This window comes from Megachile rotundata, chromosome 11, assembly GCF_050947335.1.
Source record: "Megachile rotundata isolate GNS110a chromosome 11, iyMegRotu1, whole genome shotgun sequence".
Taxonomy (NCBI): Eukaryota; Metazoa; Arthropoda; class Insecta; order Hymenoptera; family Megachilidae; genus Megachile; species Megachile rotundata.
In genome coordinates this window covers 7,988,371-8,005,779 of record NC_134993.1, presented here as the reverse complement: position 1 = coordinate 8,005,779, position 17,409 = coordinate 7,988,371, and the positions used below count along the sequence as shown (strand labels likewise).

General features: G+C 30.6%; 1 protein-coding gene and 1 long non-coding RNA gene across 9 annotated transcripts in view; one reads left to right on the top strand and one right to left on the bottom strand.

Moving 5' to 3' along the window:
* The window catches only part of LOC143265432 (uncharacterized), a 222,286-nt gene extending 216,759 nt beyond the window's left edge, over nt 1-5,527 (bottom strand). Inside the window, exon 1 of the long non-coding RNA XR_013039977.1 lies at nt 5,326-5,527. This is a non-coding gene — a long non-coding RNA (uncharacterized LOC143265432). The remainder of the gene's footprint in view (nt 1-5,325) is intronic.
* Nucleotides 1-17,409, top strand: part of Mp (collagen XV/XVIII-type protein multiplexin) — a 582,981-nt gene that overhangs the window by 283,380 nt on the left and 282,192 nt on the right. For 2 of the 8 annotated variants that reach the window (XM_076537429.1, XM_076537428.1), the window contains exon 1: nt 11,480-11,865. The exons of the other annotated variants lie outside the window; for them this stretch is intronic. In XM_076537429.1, coding sequence (XP_076393544.1) covers nt 11,674-11,865 — 192 coding nt within the window. In that variant the 5' untranslated portion in view covers nt 11,480-11,673. Of the gene's footprint in view, nt 1-11,479; nt 11,866-17,409 lie in introns of those variants that run through there. 8 annotated transcript variants of the gene reach the window in all.

The following is a 17,409-nucleotide window of genomic DNA, read 5'->3' as shown; positions in this document are numbered from 1 at the left end:
GAGTTAACGCGTTATACTAAAGCAATATATGATTATTCGTTTATTTTTATTAAGGATAACTAAAGGATTGTAGGTTTCGGTTCCGTGGAAAGGAAATCTGGAGCTGCTTGAAATTCAATGATCTGAAAGCGAAGACGGTTTAATTAAATTGTTTTAAATTGCAGATTCGAAATGTGAGATGATGCTGGACGTGGTAGTATTATTCTTGTTATATTGAAACCGAGAGAATACCAATTTTTTAATTTTGCAGGCAGGGAAGTTGTCTTATTCTTTCTAAAAGGATGGTATCTGGAAATATTTAGTAATAACGTTTTATTGTAGCAGCGTGATTCGTGCAAAAAATGTTTAAGTAGCAAATATAAATTTTATTGTAGTTTTGAGTTTAATAGAAATGCAATTCTGAACAAATATTTAACTCTTGATATATTTTTTTTTAATTTCGAAAAAGAAATGTGCTTTTCACAGTTGGTGATAGTAACAAGAAAATAATATATTTTAAAGGCAATAATATACTATAAATTAACAATATTAATACTATATGTAATATAATATTTGGCAAACAAATTAAAATTAAAAATTTATATATTTGAAAATTTGAATATTTAAAAATATAAAGATATAAAAATTTGAGAACCTTAATTTTAATTTTAAAACTCTTTACGACACATTTACCGATTAATCAATATAAGCATCGACAAATATTCCTCCGTAACTCTTTCGACAAATACTTATCGCCCGCAGGTAGACCGCATTGTCATAATTTCACATTCCATCTCTCGCGTCACGATAAGCAGCCGTTGGAAAGTCTTTCGAAAGTCTGAACAATTTCAACATCATACCTTCGATCTCTCACGTACGTAAAAGAATCCTCGGGAAGCCGAATGCATTTTTCCCGCGGGAAGACGCCGGGAAATTATCGATGGCCGAAACAAGAGAGCATCGACGTCGGAAACCGAACTGGGAAAATATATGTGGATCACGTACGAGGAAGGAGTGGCAAAAAAGAAGGCAGATAGGAAACGGAGAAGGGAAGAGACTCGATGTTTCCTCGGACGAAAGAAACGGATATGTGCATGCTTCGCGTTTGAATGATGCAAACGAAAAGGGGAGAAAGAATCAGAAAGTAACAGAAAGTTCATGTAACGCGAACCTATTTATTTCCTCGCACTAATATTTAGCGATGATTAAACTTTGAACTTCTAATATTTATAATTATAATGTACACGATTTCCATAAAATTAAAAAGCCTGTTTAAATTGTACTTATATAATTAGCTACCATGATTACTGTACATAACATTAACACATGTTAATATCAAACACAAAAATAATAGTAAAAATACGAGTCAATATCAATGTTTGGGTGCAGCCATTTCAAATCATTTGGAACCATTTTGTTTTAAGATAACTAACATAACGTCAACATAACCTCTTTTCACTACCTATTTACAGCCCCTGAGCACCCAATCACCACTACAAATTTTCAACATTTTTCACGTTTTCCGTAAAATTAAAAGGCGTGTTTAAATTGTAATTATATAATTTATAAGCTATCATGATACAATACTACTGTACATACAACATTAACACATGTTAATATCTCATATTTACACTCTTTGCTTTGGTCGCAGCTTGTATCGGACATGTTTCGTATACATTGGTATGCTTTATATCTTCATTATTTTCCCAAATATCTGTAATTCAACTCAGATAATATGCGGCACATTCTGCGGCATTCAAATTTCGTTATCAACGTATTTAGAAATAACTTTGCTGACTTAGACAATTTTCCATATACGACATAATTATAGCCATGAAAGTGAAATTTCTGTATATGATCCTAATTTGATCTAAGGACTAAATGGACTGTAGAATAATTGCATAAAACCGATGTCTATTTTTGACTATGATCCAAACTGAACGACTGCGTATCTACGTATCCACTGTTGTTCCTAAGAGAACAACTTCTATCCATCCGATATTCCAAAGTGAACAGCCTCGTGCCTATTTCGTGTCTGTTTTCCCGATTGCTTATTCACAAGATGAAGGCTGTGGGTGTGCAATTTTTACGAACAAGGCTGTGGGGAACGGTTCCTGATTTCTATTGGATACGCAAATTCAGGTGGAAATGAAAAACCGAGTGGCTGCGGTGGGTTTCTTCCTCAAAAAATGGCCGTAGGTAGTAATAAAAACAAGCAACACCTCGACATGAATAGGAATCTGCAAATAAAGGACTACTACTAAGATCAAAGTTTCTGGCAACCAGATGTGAATAATAATAAACCAAAAATACTGGATGATGTATGTGGTGGCTATAGGTATTCCCCCAAAAGTGTCACACGTCTTTCATTTTGAAATCGGTGGCACCTAACCTAGCAGAAAGCAAGATGGCGGATTTAAAATCCATAAAGTTTTTGCATTCTTCGACGCGTAATGCAATCTCAGTGGTCAAACAATTAAGAAAACCGTTAATTACAATTTTTTCTGTATATGAAATCATAACTAAATAATTGCAAATTTAAACGTTCCTAAAAATTTCTCATGTGAAAACATCGCAAAAACTGTTGCGCTCCGAATTATATTTTTCTGGATCTGTCTTTACACAAATTCAGGTGGAAATGAAAAATCGAGTGACTATTCCCTAAAAATTGACCGTAGCTATTAATAAAAATACTTCGACACGAATAGAAACTGTAAATAGAGGACTCCACTACTAAGATTAAAGGCTCTGGCGACCAGGTGTGAATAATAAACTAAAAATACTCGATGGAATGTGACTCCTTGGGTGTCATTGCTGCTAACTTATTGGTTAGCAATACGAAACCTTCGTCAGTAGGAGAGCTATTGATTTGAACCTGCACAAAGTGTCTGCAGAAACTAAAAGCAATATATCATTGTATAGATGGAAACTTGCATCGAGGTCTAATCATCTTGCAATGATATTCTATTATGGGATCGGTAAAAAATGCAGTTTGCTAATAAAAAATAAGTATACATATTTTTTAAAGAAACTTATAAACACTATGTGATTTGAAGAGTAAATAAGTAATTTGAGAATCTGAGAAAAAAGCTAGGTTATGTTTTTCAATTTTTTCTGTTACATCATGTTATTAATTTATAATTTAATATATTCGATATACTTCCTGGGTGTCATCGCTACTAACTTATTGGAATAGGGAGTCTTCGTAAGTAAGGGACTTGATTTGAACTTGTATAAAGTGTCTGGAGAAACTAAAAAATATATTGTATCGATAGAAACTTGAGGTCTATTTTTTTGCGCTATTATATTCTTAGACCTGGTGCTCTATGATTTGTCTTTAATGAACTCGTCGACTTCTAATTACGAATGGAACAACTGACTATAAATTACTTCGATAACGTCAGTGATCTGTGACCTGCATACTGGTCGCGCTGAATGTGTGGACGTAGTGTTTAGCTCCAATTAAACGTTAATTCAGCATTAAGTGATTTTTTCAATTTAATCAAATATTTTTGGAGTTAGAATTTGAAATATTTATAAATGGAAATGTTCAAATAAACTGATTAACACGGAAGGATTTCCGATGCTTTCAGAGCATCGAAGCACTCGAAGTATTAAGTAGTATTAGTCAGTATGCATTCAGACGTTGTCGATTATGGTATCATCTCGGTACAATAATTTCGCGAACTATTTCAACTGATCAGTACAACATATAAATTAACATGTAAAGAGCATTTATTAAAGGAATTTTAGTACATTAAATGTTTTCGAACTCGAGATGGTTTTAATCTAACACTAAAGTCTAGCACCTTTGTAATCGAATAATAAAGTTAAACATTCTTTTTAATCAAAGTGTAATGTAATTGTAATAGTAATATATGTAACAGGTTTAACAGTAATATTATTTATATTGAAAAATTAAATAAATCAATTTAACAATAATATTGTTTATATAAAAAACAGAAATGCAGCAGTCTAATAATAATATTGTTTATTATTATAAGATTTATTAATGTTATTAATAAAAGAAAATGAAATATAGGAGTCTGACAATAATAATTTGGTTTATAAAAAAAAAGAAATAAACAAGTCTAATAATGTTATTTATATAAGAAATTGAATTAAAAAATTTTACAATAATACTGTTTATACAAAAAATAAAATCAAATAAAACGGCGTAATAGCAATATTATTTATATTGGAAAATTGAATAAATCAATTTAACAATAATATTGTTTATATAAAAAAATGTAGCAGTCTTATAATAATATTGTTTATTATTACAAGATTTATTAATATTATTAATACAAGAAAATTAAATATAGGAGTCTGACAATAACAATTTGGTTAACAAATAAAAAATGAAATAAAGAAGTCTAATAATAGCATTATTTATATAAGAAAATGTGAAAATGAAATAAACTAATCTAATAACAATATTGCGTATACTAAAAAATTAGAGAAAGCAGCTTAATAAAAATATTATTTTCATAAGGAAATGAAATAAACGCCAGAGTGGAAATAATAACGCAAAATGATAATATTTCAAGTTCCGATGTTAAAAATATCGAATCGCAGATACTGAATGAAACGAAAACATTGCACGAAACATTTTGAACCGAATAAATTCCAATTTCAAATGTACATATGAGCGGATAAAAATAATCCGTACGTAAATATTAAAGCTTTATTATTTTCGTCATTTTCTTGGTCTCCTACGCTTATCACGAGCTGTACAAAATATCTTGAAAAATTATTGGAAATAGGTACATTTCAAGTATTGCACGAATATAAATATTGAATTAATATTTTAAGACTTTCATTTATAAATGTTAATATTTATGTATAGATATCTAATTGAAATTTTTTAAGTGGTGAGGTAAAATTAGAAGTAGGTGTTACGTGCGGGAAGCGCGCGTATAAAGCCTCGAAGATTTGTTTGCCCTAACAATATTAATTGTTAACAGGACTTAATGTTTTGTGGATCCGGAGATACGCTAGTCCCATACGGGCCCTTTCACAAGATCGCAATGATTATAGGATATGACGGAGGCAATAAAAGAAATGTAATTCAAAATAATTAAAAGATACAAAAGATTATATTTTATAAAATATAAAGAGATTAGAATGGTAGTGTATGTAATATAATGTAAATCACAATGAACTGAACAGAAATATTGTAAATATCCGAGACGCGCAATTCGTAGATTTGAAGGAGAAACAATTACTCAAATACAAAATAATTTTATAATCCAGTGAGGGAAATCCCAAAGTTAAATAATTAACTACTGATCCACTTGCCGAAAAATTCATAAAATAGCTGGAAGAATAAAGGAAACAACTCACCAAGATGTCTGTATTTGTATGAATTTAGAATTAATCAACCTCGTGCAAAACGTGAAATGCCAACTACGCCTGGTTCCTGGGAAGAACACACACACACATGAAAGCGCTCCACCAATGATAATTTTGAACTAACCAATTGTGAAATTCAATTAAACTATAAAATAAAATTATAATTTAAAAATTAAAAAGAATAGAATTGAATATAATTAAATGGAAAAATAAAATAATATATTGAATTGAAAATTTAATGTGATAATTAACGTGATTATTTAACGCGAAAGCTTTACGTGAAGATAGAGTCTTTGTCTGAATTTTGCACTTTAACAAATTCAAGAACAAACTCGTCTCTAAACCACTTCACGGACCCTCGACACGCACCTCGCGATTATACACCGAAGAGTGTCGCAACTTGCACCTCTCGGAGAAGACCAGAGTGGGCCTAGTCCGAAATTGTTTATGTTGCAGTGATATGCGCCTAACGAATTAGGCTGCGAGGCTAATGCGTAAGAGACCGTGATTCGTTAATTAGGCGGTGATGGTGGGTGCATGTGTTCCTCCCTTGTCCAGCTCTTATCTTTCTCTCTTTCTATATAGTTCTTTCCTTTACCCTTGAGCTATGGATTGTTAATTAGCTACTGAATAATTTTACATGCATAACCAATACAATATAAAATGTTAATCTGTATACATTATAAAAATTTAGAATGAACATTATCTATTTCGTTTTACAATTATTAAAGTTAAATCGCGCTCGGTACTGTAACTATTGTGGAACTGATTGACGTGTGCGTATTAATAATAACGGTATAAAGAAATACTATGAGTAATTTATATAATTTTGTAGTGTTGCAAAGACAATTTCTATTACAATTTTATATTGCGTCGTGGGCCCTTGAGGAACATTCTAGAACGCTTGGCGTTATCGGACCACACGAGTGTGACTTCCGTTTATATTCGGCGGTTCGGAGAAATGAAATGATCTAAGATTTTAGCCGTGGGTCCACGTTGATTTCAAGGAAGGAATGTGTTATATTAACAATCATAGTTTAGTCGCCAAAAGATAGTCTATCTAATAAACATTGAAAGACCGTTACTGCGTTTGATCAGGGTATTCCCAGAATGCAATACGCATTATCGATACACATCCGGTCGGTCAAAACTACAAAGGAAATTTTGAAAAAGATTCCTGTTCGGAACATAACATAGGACTATTTCTACAAAAATTCAGTAACGATAAGATTTTTTTGTACAAATTCTGTAAAACTGGGAATTTTTTACAAAAATGATCTGAACACTGAATTTTTTCTATAAAAATTCACCAAGAATTTTCCTATAAAAATTCTATAGAAACACAATTTTTCTATGGAAGTTCTACAAAAATAATATACTCACTTCTATGAAAATTCTGTAAAACTAGTAATTTTGTAAAAAAAATTAATTAGAAATAAGATTCAGAAATTCATTCTATGGAAATTTAGTAACAATCAATTTTTTCTAAAAAAGTTTTATAAAAGCAGGTTTTTTCTGCAAAAATTTTGTAGAAGTATAGTTTTTCTTTAAAAATTCATATGTACGTATCGAACATACGTACGATAACATATCGTACGCTGAAATTGATCAATTTTGTCAAGAAGTGCATTTGAAATTCGCGCCTTTATATAAACAGCGACATCTATGAGCCTTAGACTCGTACTATTCTATGCATGGCGCCATGATGCTACATAGCGCGTTTTTCCTGTAACAGCATCGTTTATTAATACTTTCACATTACTGTCAATTTTCACCAAATAAAGTCTTCCATAAATTTAATTAAATAAAATTTTCCCTACAGTTGAAAATACATACTTCATAACAATAAAAAAACAAAAAATACGTGAATTTAATTATGTACAAATACACAAAGTGTTGGTAGAATACCAGTGCTCGAATATTAATAAGTAGACACACGCTTAAACCGAGAACGATATTAAATAACAAAATTTATCCTCATGTATTTATTAATTACATATGTACATAACCATTTTGCAATCAGCGACATTTCAGAAAATTGCTTGAAAACACCGCATCAGAAATAACTAAAAATATGCAAATTCTGATGCGAATGAATACGCGAATCGAATAAATTAAACGTTCGGCACCTTGCAATCGTTTTAATTATTCTCGTTGATTATTTCCGAGCGTTTCTTCCCGTAACCATTATTTGCTGCGAGTAATGGTTTGAATAAACGCGAAATTATTTTCATTGAATTAGCGGTGGTTCTTTCGCGATGAAAATTTCTCGATTAAATTTCGTTTCGCATGAACGATAAATTGCCAACGATTACATCTTTGCGCAGTCGAATAATTACAATTCCCCTGTTTCGGTTTGCAGCCACTTTCGTGTACCGGTGTTTTAGCTGTCGTCGATTTTTAACGGATCATGTTTTAATTATTTTTATTTTGTATCGCTTTCTAATTTTTAAATTTGCACGATTTTATTTAATGAAAAATACGAACAACTTATAAAAAGAATCTAGATAATACCTGTGTTTTTGTACTTTCATGTTTGGTCGCCATTAGACACTGCAAAATCTTATTAAGGTTTGCATCCACCGGGTAATCAATTTTATTGAGTCGGACTTAAATGTTGATTGATTAGTACAGTATAGTCAAATGAGTTCTGAAGCAATTAAATTTTTATTCCGCGACAGTTTATCTCTGTCTCAAAGTTCTGCAAAGTACGAGCAATTTATCAAATTATACTGTCTTATTATTTTCTTCCGACATCAGCTGTCGAAGTTTCGATACAGGATGAAGATTAAATAGGCTACGTTTAATCGGAAACAAGCAATTAAACGGGCCGGAGTTCGCGATTGGGAAACGCTAGAAGATTGGCGAAATTAGGTATATTTCAATTATTCTCGTGGGATCGTATGGAAAATTTTTCTTTATACACCAAATATTGAGATACTTACGAAAAGTTGTAGTATACTTTTTTATTTTCTTTAAAATTATACTTATTGTGTTTTAATTATACTGTGATTTTGAGAGATTATTAAATCGTTAAAGTACATCAAATAAATAATGTTCCTAAATATTCTTTTATATCATTCATATTATTTCAATATTTTATTCAAATATATTTATTTATATTTTTATACTTTGTTCTCAAGTTAAAATTTATCTATTTACATTCTTATATTATATTTATATTATGTAAATAATGTATTATACAGAATTAGATGCTAAAGTCAGTTGTGAATCAGAAAAAGGACAGAGATGGTCAAATATTTCCTAACCTAATAAGTACACACGTAAATTACATTTTTTACATTAATAATTATACATACTAAGTTCTTACGTATAAAATGAGAAATTTGAAAATATATAATCTAATATATTTTGAGGACATAAAAATGTCACATTTCTAATTTGATAACAAAACCTACAACATCACTTATGGAATAAAAATATTGTCAGAAACGAGAATAACAGAACACAGTTTTTAAACACAATAAATATGTATTTTCATTCTGTGATACGTGGCATATTACAAAACATAAACAAACATAGTTGAAGTTGCTCCAAAAAACAGAAAAAAGACGTAAGCGAGCGCAGTAATTTCAAATTATATAATTAACCCAAGAGAGGGTAGCTAAAGTGAATGGATCTGATCTACATCGATCCATTCTATCAAATATAAGGTTTAGATTTTATAAAAATGGCTGTAATAACTGATGACAAGTATACTTTATACAGAATTTATGATAGTTATAACAGTGATTGATTTCGAAACATGATACGTTTAACTAAGGGTATTACAAAATAGTACAATAGTTATGTAGGTTTAACATCTTAATTTAAACTTATAAAATATGAAATTTCTTCAAGTCAATATGTTCCATTTTATTTTACTTTATGTGTCTATTACACAGATATTAAGATAGTATTCTAAAAAATTACAATTTTTTTTAGTTAATCAATTCTGATATTCTAAGTATTATATTTATATATTATTTCGAGTCTATTTCAAGTTTACACTAAATGTACTTATTCGCTAGAAAACATGTTTCAATACAATATTTAATGATACATTTAACTATAGTATGTCTCTGATGACACCTCCATTTTCTTTCTTTGCACATACCGTTTATACTGAAATCTTCACATCATATCAGTCTAAATTCTACCAATTTAACCCCTTAACCTACAAGTTTTTGGCAGCTGCGTCAGCCGGAGGTACCCAATTATTACTGCCACATTAAGTTAAATAAAGAACGTTGAAATGTTAGCTATATTTTGGATTTAGTGATCCTCAATTATACAAATTACAATTGGTATCAAGATTAAAACACTATCTTTATGCATAAACGATTTAAGTTTGTCGCGTTTGAACTGTAACGTGCGTCAGGAGTCTGACTCGGTGTCATACGCCAAGAGGTTAGGTTCGATATCGAGCAGTATACCTCCTATTCAGAAGTGCCACCTTACCCTATAACATGATTTTCTCCACACTAGGTTCATTGAATGTTTACAGAATATTCTTATCTATGAGTACTATCGGAGTATACATAAAAATCTGTCCCAAATTTAACTCTAAACCTAGACATAGGTTCAGATAAGCCTAGATAATGTATATGTATATCTGGCTTATAATGTGGCCCTAATTAACCTCTTAGGCACGATACATCACTGTAGTAGCTTTCGGGTATCATACTTATACAACAGTCTACTATAGTTTTGCGAATGTCATCGTAGATTACATAGCGCCATAGTGTCTCCCTCTACTAACTCACTCGCTCACCGTTTCAATTGAACGATCCTTTTCATATGTAAAGTTGTGCATAAAAGGTTAAAAATGATGTTGAAAACTAAAATCGTATAAATCGTATCAGCCTAAAATCGTATACTCATTAATTCCACATGTTGTCAAAAACCAAACGCAGATTTCAAGAGCAGTATCCTAACAATTTTAACTCGTTCGAAACTTAAGCGATCATTTGATTGTTTTAACCTTCAATTTTTCATATTTCAATTTCTCGATTCATGTCGTCAAGCCGTAAAGTAAATACAGGTCCTGGAAAATCGCTCGAATCCCCATTGTTCGAAAACGACAGATCCATGACGTTTGGTTGTTTTCATAACATCCAGGTAGGTTGTTCCTACGACCAGAGGACACTGACTCTGCCTGGTGTGCGAAGAAACGAGGACGATATGAGAGAAGTGGAAACAAAGGATCGAAGAATAAGTGGTCGATAACGCCTTTCGACCTTCTTGGTTCCGTCTCGCGGCCTCATTAAATGAATCCCTGAAGAGAGAAACGTCCCTCGCACGGAATATCTCGTTGCTGAAACAATACCCTTGAGAAGTTTATTGTTGATTATTCAAACGAATTTATCGCGACTCGTTGTTGTTGATCCCTCGCGCCCGTTAAATTTGTTGATTCGCTCGCGTCTGTACTGGGTGTCCGAAACGGTTCGAATCTACTGAAACAAAGAGTTAATCGTTAAATCGTCACAACCATAATCGTGCACATAAGACAATTATTCGATCATTGTTGATACAAACGGAATTGATAAAGGACGTGTACAAAAAAGATCCTCTCCGAAGCAATTAGAGTTTAATTACGCAAAGAGATATTTTGTACGAGCACGGAATATCTTACTCATTGTGTTCAGATCAGTATTAAAAATTGTCCCCGTAGAAATTTGTCGAGCGAACGAAAATTCTCCGACAAGTTCAGCAGCGTATCCGTTAATCAGGCTGCCATGTAACGGGTGTGACGAGAAGAGCAAGTTGCGGGACAAGAGTCGAAATTCCAGGAAGATCGAGTTCCGTGCGAGCAAGTTCCTGAAAGTGTTAAACTTGTTACCCTTGTTACGAACAGTGGAACCATTTAACGACCCAGAAATATTAGAATCTCCAATTTGAAAAATTTCTCGAGGAAGATCTTATGTGAGTGATTCACGAAAATTCGGGATTCTGGCGGGAGAGTCACAGTTGTTGGAAGAAATCGATCAGTCAATCGATCCAGGGAGTCACACACTGCCAGATGACTTCAAGAAGGGTCCACGAGGACTCGACTGACACGTCGTCGATATTCGAGTACGAGGACATGATAAAGTTATAATAACAACGAGGTTCGCTGTCGGAAGGGGATATAGTTAGCGCCTCACTCCAACCACATAAACAAAGAAAGAGAGATATATATTCATATACCTAGATATATGTATACATAAATGATATATTAATGTTAATAGAGGTTGATTGATAATTTTCCAGCCGGTTCGACCGGTGGCTGTTAAAAGTTAGTTTTGGTGAAACTGGTGATCCCCGATCGAGGGGAGACGTTCGAAAAAACGCGGAAAAATGGCGATGGTAATATCGCCCCGTAGCAAAATCGTGACTCTGTCGTTGTTGATTGGGATCATTACGTTGGTTGCGCTGATAATAACGGGTGTGATCGGGATATGGCATAAAAACGAGAAACCGACGAAACCTGGCACGAAAGTGGTTAGCAGCAAACTGCAACAGATCACGGGATATACGGCAACGAAGCACGTGAGTAGATGTTTCATTATTCGAGCCGACAGAGGCGTCCATTTTTTACTTAGATTATAGACTCTTTATTTAGATGATAGATTTTACGTGTGGAAGGTGCAAATGTGATTTATTGTTCGAATGTGAATATGTTTCAAACGAATTTTTATATGTGTACCAGTGTGATAGCGGTTCACACAATTCTAAGCAAAATTTCTGTAGATTGCAGCTTATGGGATTTATTGTTGGTTGATATCTTTGAAAATTTTATGAAATATGTGGCTTGAGATACATGTTATACACTTATATAATAGCTATTCAAATTCCAGACAAAACATTTTTGTAAATTTTTGGTGATATTGGGATTTATTGTTCGTTGGTATGTTTGACATAAATTTTATAAAATATATGGATTTCTGAGGTACATGTTTTAACCTTGTATAATAGCCATTCACATAAATCTAAGCAAAACATTTTTGTAAATTTTTGGTGTTTTTAGGATTTATTGTAGATTGATATGTTTAAAATGAATTTTATGAAATATGTGCATTTCTGAGATACATGTTATAACCTTGTATAATAGTCATTCACACAAATCTAAGCCAGACATTTTTTTAAATTTTTGGTGCTTTCAGGATTTATTGTCGATTGATATATTTAAAATGTATTTTATGAAATATGTGGATTTCTGAGATACATGTTATAACCTTGTATAATAGTCATTCACATAAATCTAAGCAAAACATTTTTGTAAATTTTTAGTGTTTTTAGGATTTATTGTTGACATGTTTTTTTTTGTAATTTGAATTTTATGAAACATATGAATATTTGAGAAATAAACATACGTTATATGTACACATATTTGTATTATAGCGGTGCATACAGTGCTAAGGAAAAGAACCAATGATTGTAATTTTTTAGAGTTTATGGAATTTATCGTTCACTGGAAGAAGTAAGTGATTTATGAAAAGTTTTAAACGAGTTGGATTGTATTTAGAACTGTTTTATTACTTTATAATTTATTTTACTGTGATCTAATTACTTTATTTATGACTTTATTAAGTAAATTCGCTGTGGAAATAGGACATCGCGTGACTTTTCTGAAATGTTTGTATTCGTTATATTACAGCAGATCTGGAATGTGTTCAATAAGATGCTGTATTTAATTTCGAAACCCCAAGTTACTACATTTTCATATTTTGAAATTCTGAAACTATGCAAATTTTCAAATTTAATGCCTCTTAAATTTAAAAAAAATTGATGAACTTTCAATTTTACATTTTGAGTTTCAAAATTCACAAATACTTAAATTTACAAATTCTTCAAATTTCTAAATCCTCATACTTTCTGAATTCTTACATTACTAAATTCTTAAATTTGCACATTTTAAAATTTTCGAAATTTTTCATCAATAAAGTCCCAAACACTCTTAATCTTTAAATCTTTCAATTCTCAAATTTTCTAGATTTCTAAACTGTCTAAAACCTCCTGAATTTTTGAACTGTCAAAAATCTTCTAAATTTGTAAATTCTCTAAAATCTTCTAAATTTATAATTTCATAATTTTACAAATTTCCAAATTTCATAATTATTCAATTTTTCAATCTTTCAATTTTGACATTTCTCCAATTTTAAAGATTTCAGATTTTTCAAATTTTCGAGTTATCGTAATCTTGATTTTTAAATTGTTAACTTTATCGTATTCTTTAATTTTTAACCAAGTAATATTAAAATCTGAAGAATTACTCTAACGATATAAAACAAATTTGCAGTTTATCATGTTCAATTAAAACCTCCCAGTCTAGAGTATTCATTATTTCCTTTATAACGTAGTTTTATAGCAGTAAACGGTCAACCGCCTTGAGGCTGTTTTAAATATTATCCGATACCCTTAAAACTTTTTATAAGATATTTACTCATGAAAAAGAACGAGAGGATCTATAAGCACCAGAATACTTTGATGTTCGATACTTAGCCGCCTTACTATACAGGCAACAATATTCTGTTTACTATAAAACATAAACAAGCCGTTTATTTTGAAAGTGGCGTAAGTCGCTTTATGTTTAAATTTTAGGACTTTAGATTTTATAGACTTTGTGTTTGCATGAAATTAAAAATATACGTATAAATGTATCACACTGCTGAAGTCAGCTGATGAAAGCTTATATGGTTTCGAAATCTTGTTACTAAATGTCTCAAAACAAAGCTCCATTAATTACATTTTTATATAATATTTTTAACAGCATAAAAATTATTTAGATAATTAGCTTAAGAACCCCTCTACAGAGTGAGTCAATAAATACTGCTTCCCTAAATAATTTTTAAATTACGAGAGCTAAAAAAAATGGTCAAAATCGTTTGCATTTAAGAAAATACTTCATATCATATTGCAGTGTTTTTGTAACTATGTAATTTATATTTTACAATTCTTTGTCTAGTTTATATAATTTGAAAGATATTTGGAGGAGTAGTTTTCATTAATTAAAACTGTGTATGTTATAAAACGTATGTTTTATGTGAACAGTGGATATTTCTTTTAATTTGTTATATCGTTTAAAAAGTGTAGATTCAAGTGTTTAGAAATATATATTACGTGTTCATTGTTTAAATAATTATTGGGATCTGATATAAGGGCGGAGGCAATGTGGTGACGTCACAATATGGCGACGTCACAATGTGGCTACCTCATAGTCACAACATGGCATCCAAAAGCTTGTATTACAAGAAAATAAAATCGAGCTTAACAACATAAAACAGAATAGGATAATATTAAAAATGAAATTATAAAAGAATAATACTACGAATTAAATTACGATATTAGTATTACAATATAATACCAACAATGTGACGACGTCATAACATGGCTACATTACAACATGGCTTCGTCACAATTTAACTACGTCACAATATGGCTACGTCACAGTCGCAAAATGGCGTTCAAAACCTTGTATTACAATTACGTGAATAGAATAAAGATTAACAACATAAAACGTAATAGAATAATATTAAAAGTGAAATGATTAAAAATAATATTACAAATTAAATTACGATAGAAGTGTCACAATATAATACCTACTGTAAATTAAATTATAATACTATTCTATCTTATAAATTCATTATAAATATTATTCTATATTCCAGATTTATTACAGATATTGTTCTATATTATCAATTTATCGTGAACGTTAGTCTACATCATTAACTCATCCTAAATTATAATTACTTCGATGATATAATATCATATCTATGATCATATCTTCCGCAATAATTATACTGCGGCTGTTCATGTATTTATAATATATCAAATCTGCGAATTAAACATTAATCATTTAAATCGTTTCAGACTAATGAATACACGATTTGCAGATTGTGGACTTCGTATATTACATGATTTACAGATTGTTAATTTTTTGGCTAGTAAATTTATAGATTACGTACTTTATAGTTTATATAATTTATAAATTATTGATTTCATAGGTTACTTCATTTACATATTATAGATTTCACAAATTACATAACTTATTTACATTAGGCAGGCAAAAAGGATTATGTTTTCCATACATTACATAATTTATAGATTGTGTATTTCATAATTTATATAATTTATGGATTGTTGATTTCATGAATTACATAATTTACATACTGCAAATCTCATAATTTAATTACATTATGCAAACCTTGATATATCATAAATACAGTATCAATAATAATCAATAAATATTATAATACAAAAACTATTCTAAAATCTTGTATTTTTATTTTCTCCCACTAGATGTCGCATGAACAATATCAGATCCCAATATCGTTCAAAGAAATATTTTAAATTAAACAAAATTTTCAACTTAGTTATCGGTTACACAAGAATTCGTTTCATTATTTCCTGAACTATAATTATTATGTAATTTATTAATAATTATTGTACATTGTAAACGATATACAACGTTTTCTACAAACAACTTTTCTTGCAAACAATTTTGTACTAGGCCGCATTTAATTATTACGACTTCTTCTACAAAGAATTTTTCATTGTACCGTATTTAATTATTCATTGTTACGTTGCGATCATGCTTATACAGGGTATTTAAAAAAATTTTGCCTTTACAAACTCCCTTTGCAACCTTCACAAACAAAAATGATTAAATTCAATTTAGTAACTTTACTGCTTAACAATATATTTAAATCAGAAATTCCATAGAATATAATCAGGAAATATAAAAGACAACAATTTTAAGTATATAAAGAAATTTCATTTTCTAAACCTTTCAATTGCTTTGACTAAATTTTCCAGATCAAATTTTGATCAAATTATTTTTATAATAATTATTATATTTAGTATAAGATTTTATACTAAATTTTTGGAGAATCCAAAAAAATTGTTGAACCATTCCAATCTGTTTGCCATTTTAATTTTCCAGCACAAGTTTTGATAAGATTATTTTTATAATTCTTATATTAAGTATAAAATTATTTTATACTAAATTTTTAGAGGGTGCAAAAAGAATTGTTGAACTATTCCAATCTGTCTACTATTTTAATTTTCCAGCTCAAGTTTTGATAAGATTATTTTTATAATTCTTATATTTAGTACAAGATTATTTTATACTAAATTTTTAGGGATGCAAAAAAAATTGTTGAACCATTCCAATCTGTCTACTATACATATATCTTTAGAGACACGTTTTAGAACAGCCTATATAAAAGCAATTCTAACAGTTTTTTTTCAGATTATCATAGTAACAAATTTTCTCGATAGTACAACTTTCGAACGAGCGAAATTATTCAAATAACGTATTTCGTTGCGTCGCATCGGTTGTTCGCGGACGAGCACAATTTTCAGACAATCGAGAATAATTAAGTATTCCGTGTACGTTCGCAAAAAAATTCACCGTCGAAATAAAAATGTGCCGCAGTCGATTTATGCGCGACTAATTTTCACGCGTTCGCACCGTTCTACGAACTTTAATTCCCGTCATAATCGAGTCGTTCCGTTTCGCGCAAGTTGTCCGCATCTTTCCCGAGCGAAAATTCCGAAAGTTTGTACCAGTAATGGAAGTACGACCTCTTTGCATGGTTTAATTCGGATTATACACTTTTTGCAAGTTCAACTGTGCGACATCAGAGTTGCAATCAGTACTGTAATTACCGATGTACTCGTTAACATGTTGACGCGTTTAATTCATTCCTTTCATGCTTGAATTTTAAAATTAAGTGTAGGAATTTTATTGTGCGTTTAATATGATTTGAGTCAAATTTGTTAACAATTGGAATGGAAGAATAGAAAAAGGCTATTTATTGAAAATTTGTTTTTGTTTGAGGGAAGATGGTTACGAAAGAAGGGGTTTATGTCGGTAAATGTGGATAAAAGTGAATGATTTTTAGAAGAAATATGGTTTGTACTTTTTCAAATTTGTGAATCTATGTTTCAAATTTAGAAGCTTGAAGATTTGGAAATTTTGGGATTTGTTAAGTTAAAGACTCGGGAGTTAGAACTTTAGATTTTGGAAAGTTAATTTCGAATTTTTGAATTGAAGGGATTTGAGTATTTAGGAATTGAGTAACTTGCATA